Source organism: Excalfactoria chinensis, chromosome 15 (assembly GCF_039878825.1).
Source record: "Excalfactoria chinensis isolate bCotChi1 chromosome 15, bCotChi1.hap2, whole genome shotgun sequence".
In the NCBI taxonomy this organism is placed as follows: Eukaryota; Metazoa; Chordata; class Aves; order Galliformes; family Phasianidae; genus Excalfactoria; species Excalfactoria chinensis.
The window spans coordinates 10,926,452-10,935,074 of NC_092839.1; the positions used below are offsets into that span (position 1 = coordinate 10,926,452).

An 8,623-nucleotide genomic window follows, 5' to 3' on the forward strand; every position below is an offset into this window, starting at 1 on the left:
TGCACTTGCTGCATATCCACGTGGAAGCAGAATTTGAACTCCTTTGGGTTGTACATCTCATTTATTGATTTATTAGGACAATGATTTAATAGTCTTGTTCTCTGGTGATCCTCTTAACTTCCAGACACTGATGCCTGTTTATTTGTCCACAAAGTGCTGTTCTCAGAACTGTTTTCCTGATTAAAGATTAACAGTGTGATAAAGGCGAGGAAACATGGGCATCCTTGAATTTTGTTTCTTACATCAGTTGGGTTAAACCTTTACTACCTTTTCTCACTGTGTGTCTTCACTTCATGTTTGGCAATCAAATTCTGCACAGCTCTAGCACGTTTCCTCCAGTTTAGTCAAAACAAGAGGAAAACTTTCTGCCTTTTAAACTTAACTCCTTTGACCTTTGCACAAACAGCGGCAAAAGGCTTTACTAGCTAACTAAGGGGAGTTGTCTTTAGAACTTTCTTTGCTATCTCTTTGATTAAAGAGTATTCTGTAAAAACACTGGGAGTCACTGAGGTGTAGTTAACTGTAACTATGTTCATGTCTTTTGAAATGGAAGAAAAAGGTCCTGAAGTAAACACATTTCTTCCAAACAGACCCAGGCACGTAGATCTGTTGCCTGCCAGAAGCAGCAAGCCATGCATTACTGGATGGTAAAACTGTTTCTAAATATATAACAGTGTTAGATGAAACAGTTAATACATAAATTGCAATTATGGTTAATATTTTTAGACCACTCCTGTGACTTATGCCTGAGCAATCACCCTTGGTACTTTCAGCTCCAACAAGCTTATGCTAAATGCTTCTCCTTTTATGTATCCCACATCTGTATGCTATTATACCCTGGTTGTTTTCTTTGTTTTTTTGTGTCTTGCTATATAATTATAATTGTTAGCTGTAGGGAGCAGGATTTGAAAAGCAGAGGCAAGATGTAAAATGTTAAGGCCTTTAACTCAATAGAAGTTGTTTTGGTTCTTCTATTAGAACCACTCGTATTTAAAGAGGGTATTTGTCTTCTCAAAGCCAAGAGGAGCCCTGGAGAGAGAGCAATGCAAGACTTTCACTGTGCATTCAGTACAGTGCCTATAAAGTGGCTTGTGCATGAATGGCACAGTCCAAGCATCACTGTGCCTCTATGAGAGAGCTGTATGTCTTCTCACCCTCCTCTTTGCACTGAGAAAGAGAAGTGGTAATTTATACCTGGCCAGCTAAGTCTCTGGGCTAGAGGTCTGACCAGCTTTTAAATGGCCATAGAGATGAGGACAGTGGTTCTGTGCTGTTTGGCAAGAAATCCAAGTCAGATCTGAATGGTAAAAGATGCCCGCTGGAGACAACTGCAACTCCTGTCTTGGAGGCAGAAGTCTGAAAAAGAAAGAAAAAGCTAAAATGTTTTAATAATCGTCTTCTTTCCACATGGTCAGTGTCTCCTCTGAAATTCAGAATGCATAATTTCTCCTGAGAATCTTCTAGGCCAGCACTGAAGCACTGAGTTGATACTGAATCTGCTAGTTTCAGTGCTTGGAACAGCATCCCAATGTGTATATAATGTATTTTTTTATCATTAGTTGACGTGACTTTCTTTTATTTTTAAAGTGGGGTTTTTGGTAGTCCCTGAAGTAATCCTTCATCAGTGTGAAAGTGGAACACTAAAAGAACAAGTTGACAACAGCACCAGAAAATATGTCACCATTTAGTGAGTACAACCTGATAACAGACCGACATATAAAGAGTCACGTGAGGCAGGAGAAGTTAAAATTGTAATGGCTTTCTCTGAAACAGGTGATGGTGTGAGAGTTTTTTCCTGCTATCATCATTCAGAGGAGCAGATCACACTGCAAAGCAGGCGATGAAGGTAGCAGTTGTCCCTGGTGTAAGAGCAGAAGTAAAGGCTTATAGGTTTGTAGACCAATGTTAGGGGACGTGGATTCCGCTGTGACAGGTGCAGTGTGAATTCAACATACACTTGGAAACAAAAGTGAGACATCGGAGGAGAGTGAAAATGGAAAACTTTTCAGATGCCAGGTGGAAAATGATATTAAAACTGTCAAAATAAGTCACAACAAAGACTGAGTTTCCTAGTAGGGTAACAGGAGTCATGTTCCAGAGGAGAACAGAGTTAACTACAAGAAGAAATATCATAAAAGTGAATCATTATGAACATGTGAGGTTAAACTGGGGTTTATCTGTTTTGCTTTTTGCTTTGCTCTGCTTTTTTTATTTTTTCTTTCCAATGTGCCATAACAGCCCCGACACAGGTGAGGAAAACCATAAACTGGCGAGGGATGTTTTTTAAGTTCAGTAAAGCACTGAGTGGGATCTGGCTCATTCTGGGCTATAGCAGCTCTGCAATGCACTGTGCTACATCATACCGACCATTTGGAGGGAGGGCTCCACATCCTTCCTTTGCACTAGTTTGTAATAGAGTACGAATGGTAAGTGGGCTTTGTGAGGTGCTTGAGTGTTGGAAATTGATAGTCTGGAAAGGTACACAAGATTAAATGTTAGTCTCTCAAACCTCGCAAGTTTATCTCAAAAACAGTTTTACAATACCTTTGGAGAACACTTCATCCAAAACTTGTTCTCCTTGAATAGCCAGCAGTGGCCTAAAGTATAATATGATGATGTTTATATACTGCTCTACTGCCTCTGTGAATGTACTTCAGTCAGTTTTGCATAATACTTGTGCCATGAAGGTAAGAGATGCTGCAGTGCTGCCGTCAGCCAGCTCTTCAGCAGCACTCTGAGGTGGCACCAGGCTGAGTGATTCCGGATGGGAAACATGGGAATCACTTCTAATACTTTGAAAAGTGGGAAAACCAACTGAGCTACACAGCCTGAGCCTCTTTCTATGGAACACACAGTGACAAACCAGCCTGCGGGTAGGACTCTCCCTCATTGAGAGGCAGAGGGCTGTGCCTGCCCTGAGGGACGGGTCTGACTGTCTGGGGGGCACAGCCCACCGTGAGGCAGCTCAGGTTGGGGGCCTTTGGATGAGTGCGAGGGGAAGGAGAGAATGTGTGGAAGATGGTGGTCAGGGAGGTGTGGGGAGATGGGCTCATGAGGGGATGGTGGGAGTGGACACAGAGGTGCAGCTGGGCTTGTGGAGGGCTCAGGGCTGAGGAACAAGGCTGGGGAGCTTGGCTGGAAAGACCATGGTTTGCCTTTGTTTTAACTTTGCTTTCTAAACAGGCTTCTTCAGTGGTGGATGTGGTCGTAGGTCTGCTGGAGCCTTTCACCAAAATCAAGGGTGCTGTAAGAAACTGGGATGGAACAGAAGAGGGTGATGAGAAGAAGATAATCCCAGAGAAGGAGAGGAGAGGTGTCAGTGATGCAACAGTGGGGACGAGTGACCCTGCAGAGTGGTCCCTGTCTCCTGAAGAGGGTGAAAGAGACTTGCTGACATTACAGACAGTGTGCTTAAGGGCAGAGGAAGATGACATTGCGGGCATCTGTCACATAACTGCCCACCCTCAGGCGGACGTCATGCTGGCAGTGCCAGTGGTCGTGGTGGTGCAGCGTGGGCAGGGTGTGCCAGTGAGTGGGCACGAGGCTGTCTGTGATCTGTGTGACTTGGGCTGGGTGCAAATTAACATTCTGCAAGAAGGAAAGGCAGAGAGTTCAGAGAACAAGTCAATGGAGGAGCCAAGTGACATGCTGCTGATTGAGGTACAAATTCTGGGTGTGGTGAAGGTGGCAATATGATAGTTGTTAACTTGTACTATCAGACTCACACTGTTCTGACTTTAGTATCGTTTTTCCTAAGTGTTGAGATTTGTTGGACTGAAATAGCTAATCCTTTGTACAGCTCTCTGTAATTTCATACTCTATTGAAGAAAGCAAACAAAAAATGTAGCCTTTCTAGATTACTAGCTCCAAGCTGCTACAGCTCAGACAAACTTTTAATTCAGTTCATCAAAAGCACTGTGGTGCTTTTGTTGTTTCATAGCCTACGTCTGTTAAATAGCGTTAGAAAATGTCTTTTATATGAGTACAATACAACAGTGATTGTTGGATGTGTGATATGGTTTCATATGAAATGTGCTGTATTGAAAGGACATGAAACATTGGTATGAAACCTATGCTAACTACTGGTTTATAATAGCATATGTATATAATTGCTTTCAGAGATTCCTTGCCATCCTAGATAACCTCTGAGATGTGATCATATTTAAGATTGTTAATTAACAAAAACTGTCATGATCTTACGACAAAGGATTAAGGCAGTTTAAAAACTTATTTAAATAGGTTAACAGAGATAATGATGTCACTGAATTTGAAAATAAGGTCCACAAATGGGCCAATCTGAAGAGGACGGAGGAAAGGAAGCAGAGGGTCTGAACTGTAAAGCTAGTGATGATTTGTCAGACTCACATGATGAAGATAAAAACCACAAATATGCATCTCCATCAGTACAAGCAGTTATAAGACATCCCAAGTATCTGGAATCTCAAATGAGTTCTTCACATCATAAGGAAGGTAAATAATAGACTGTAATATTTCTAGTTAATTATTTGATAACGTATTTGAAGTTAGATTTTGAAGCAGCATGGAGGTTTTGTATGAAATGTTCATGCTGTTAATTGTTTAGTTAAGTTAAAGCTAATTTTCTGTGGAAAATTGAAAGAAGGGGGAATACTCTTTTGCCTTAAGCAATGAAATATGAGTTGATGTCATATGTATTGTGTTCAGGAGATCCATTCTGCGTGGAGTTTAGAAATTAATGGTGTTTTGAACATGATGTGGTTTTTAAAACCTCCAGGGAGGTGTTAGAGTTAAGATCGGGTATAAAATGCCTTTGGATAAGCCTGATAATTTATTTAGTCTTGTCCATTCAGCTTCAAGTTGCATATATTCAGGGGTTTGTGGATGAGCTTAGAATGGTTCCAGTTTGCTGGTTGAGAGTGGTAGGCAAATACCAGTGCCTGTCAGCAGGATTATCTCCCAGAACCTAAAGGAGAGTAACAGAACGTAGCTGTCTTAATGTCTTAATATTTCAGGAATGTAGGAGTGTGTTGCAGAGGTTAAGGACTGACTTAAAGGTTGTATAAAGTGACTGTTTCCCTAGAATCTGAATGTCTGTGCTCTGAAAGTCAGATGACATCAGTGGAGTTGAAAAATCTGTGAACGTGTCCCCTCATAATATCTGGATATGAAGGTAGGCTGGTGCAGGTTGTTTGAAGTATGGATGTACCAGTCAATAATGTCCCTTGGTTTAGAAATTGCATTTAAAGGGAGCATACTTGAACAGGTTTAACAACGCAAACGAAGTTCTGTTCTGTGGGATGAATCCATAATGAATAAACAACAATAAAGTGGTTTTGTTTGCTGTTACTGAAATGTTAGCAGCACGATCTGTGTGCTATGAAGCACTGTATAAAAGGCATTTTGGTCTCAGCATGAAAAACATTACAGAGTGCATTTGGGAGCTGAGGCAACTGTTCTGGAAAGGCTCTTCTCTTATAATCTATTTGCCATTTTGCAGTTTTGAATCCTTTTCAGAACTGAAAGTGCAGCATGTTTCCTCTTCACTGTTACTCTCAAAGAAATTTGTTACTGCTGTGCTAAGAACTTGGAAATGTTGTATAATCCAAAAAGCGTAACTTTATTCTGTCTTCTTCAAGGAGTTGATCTTTCTGTCCTTAAAGCCAACTAGTAATTTTGTAGGGCCTTTTACATCATGACAGATTTTACATACACTTTGCTGAAAGCTGAGCAAAGTTATTTGCCATATCCAAATCTTTGCATTTGTTAGTACTGATCAGAGTGTTGACAACAAGAAGTGTGCTGCATTGTTTAGAAGTGCCTTGATGAACCACATCTCAGCCATGTGAAACTTTCATCCTCTCTTGGAGGTGGGAGTTAGACTAGGAGGTAGGATTCCTAGAATTAGGTTCTCAATTATATCACTAATGCATGGCACTATTTTGGGGTGAATTGATAAAGTCTTAAATAGCTACGTTAATAGAAAGGCAAGCTGTCAGGCAGAAATTATTGCATTTTGAAGCACTTTCATGTATAAATGTGAGGTAGTTTCCTTAAACTAGAGGCACTATATTGAATTCAGTACTTCTTTTGAAGAGTGAAGTCGTTCTTTTGTATCTCATGATCTAAATGTGTCTCTGTTCTCACAGGAGAAAAAGCAGCCTTCAGCTGTGAGTTGTGTACATACACCTCACTCAGATATCAAGTCTGAACCGTCACAGGAAAATCCATTCTGAAGAAAAACATCACGTGTGTCACATCTGCCTCAAGGCTTTTCAAACAGCTACACTCCTGCATAACCACGTGAATGTACATACAGGTATTATCTGATGTGTGTAGATATTCCACGTTACATATTGTCTGCAGTATTTAACCAATTTAATCAATTCTGATAAAAACTGTGCAAGTTGATTTAATGCAGACGGATCATACAGCTGTTAAATAAGGTTCTAAGAAATGATATATTCTTACAGGGACCAGGCCCTATAAATGCAGTGACTGTGATATGGCATTTGTGACTAGTGGTCAGCTTGCACGGCACAGGCGTTACAAGCATATATTTGAAAAACTTTTCAAGTGTTCAATGTGTAAATATTTGAGTGTGGAAGTACGTACAACATTTCTGAATTCTTTGGGGAAGGCTGGTAGGCTTTCAGATACTAAGTTGTATGTGGAAAGCTACAGTATTAATGCTTGGCTTGCAATGCAAATATATGTATGTACACTGCATTGGCCAAATGGCCAAAGTTTATGTTGTATAATGCTTTGGCTTGTGAAAGGACCACAAGGACTACAAGACTGGGGAAACAATAATACTAAACATGGAAGCAAGATCATCTGGGGGAAGAGTACAGAATATCACCTAAAACTGCTAAGTCTGTAACTGATGCAACATTTAAAATTGCAGTAGACGTATTTTGTAAATCTGCTTTTATTTTAACTGTTTGTGCTTCTATAAATGTAAATGTTACTGCAGACATTTTCTTATTTTAATGCTAGGCAAGTAAACTAGAGCAACACATTCGCTCACATACAGGAGAGCATCATCCTTATGCCTGCTACCTTTGCAGTTATGCTGGCAAAGATGCATATAAACTGAAAAGACACGTGGCAGTTCATTCAGGTAGGATTCCCCAGTGTAATGATTTATGCCTATGTTTCTTGTAGGTCTTCAAATTTCACGGGTCTCCTTGTGACCTAATTTCAGACTGTAAATCACACTGGTTTTCATCTGTGATTTTGAATAAAAACACACCTGAAAAGCACGTTCTTTGTGTGCTTTGCTTATTCCGCATTGTTGTGGCCTAGAGATTGTTAGGGCCGAAATGTTTCTACTTATTACTGCTTATAATGATCCCAAATGTGTTATGTGACTTTACATCATTACAGAATATTCTATGGAAAATGTCAGTGCTGATTTACAGGGAAGTTCCTGCAAGGAGATGGGGCGACATCTTGTGGTTGATGCCTTAAGTTGTTTAAAATACAAAGCATCAAATACTTTGTCCTTTTTCCCCTCCAGGATACCTGTTGGAGATAAAAAGGGGGACGGGAGATCTCTAGTCCAGCCAGTGTGTGCTAAAATGAAAGATCCACAGACGTTCTGGTCTGTATGTATCTCTTGCAAATATATTTTATACATCTGTAGAATTGAATGAAAGCATTGATTATATTGCATATATCTTTTGCTGAACTGATAGTATGGAGAAATATGAAGGTTGATCCAAAAGTAATGTCTCCTACTTATTTCCATGGAAACTACAAGAGATTAAAAAAAAAACCACAATGGCACTATTTGAGAGAGCAAATTGTCATGTAAAAATATCTTTATTCTGCCCTCATTCTGAAGCTTTCCTATTGCTTCTTTTCTCAGTTATATGAAGTATCTGTCTTTTTGCCCATTCACAAGGCCTGGATTGACTGTGCACACTTTAAAACAAATGTAACCTTTTTTTTTTTTTCCCCACAGGTTTTACAACAATATTTGTTGGGTTGGTTTTTGTGTGTGTTAAAGTGCCTACGTACATTAATATTTGATTCATGTATTTACGCTTCATTATGCTACCAGGGTGATGTGCACAAGTATCCTGAAAACTGTGGATTAGTGAAGGCCAAAACTGCTACACCCAGAAAAAGAAGCAAGGATAGAAGGAAAGGAAGGGAGAATCGAAAGCATGCTAAGCAATAAGGTAATCAATGAATAAGTTAGAATTTAATCATGTAAATTAGAATCAAGAATAAAAGGCCAAGGTGGTGAATCTTCCCTGCTGCTTAATTACTGTTCCACAATGAAGCTAATTTAAGTGCTAAAAGTGGAGGAAATGCTTTAGAATAGTCTTGAAATGCTGAGCAGAAGTTCTGGTCTTCTGCACTGGGTCACTGCTCAGGTACTTGTTCTGGGACTGCAGATATCTTCCTAAACTCCTTTCTCAGCAATGCTTACAAATGTGTTTTTTCTTTTCCCTTTTACAAATTCACTTTGCCTTTATAAAGGTGAATGAAACAATCATTGCTGAATTGAACTCTAGTGAGTTTCCTTATGAGCCCATTTTTGATAATACACTGCTTTAATGCAGACCAGAATGGAACATTTTTGGTTTCAAAACCCAAATTGCAGATTAATCTCAATACGCATCTTAACAAAGAA

At 39.7% G+C, this 8,623-nt stretch overlaps 1 protein-coding gene across 1 annotated transcript; it reads left to right on the forward strand.

Annotated features, from left to right (window-relative positions):
- Positions 1-2,681: 2,681 nt before the first annotated feature.
- On the forward strand, positions 2,682-8,164 carry CTCFL (CCCTC-binding factor like). Its single transcript, XM_072350587.1, is given in 9 exon segments — positions 2,682-2,687; positions 3,184-3,673; positions 4,279-4,470; positions 6,126-6,173; positions 6,176-6,295; positions 6,450-6,583; positions 6,976-7,099; positions 7,144-7,160; positions 8,045-8,164. Coding segments are annotated over 9 exon segments (1,251 nt in total).
- The last annotated feature ends 459 nt before the right edge of the window (positions 8,165-8,623 follow it).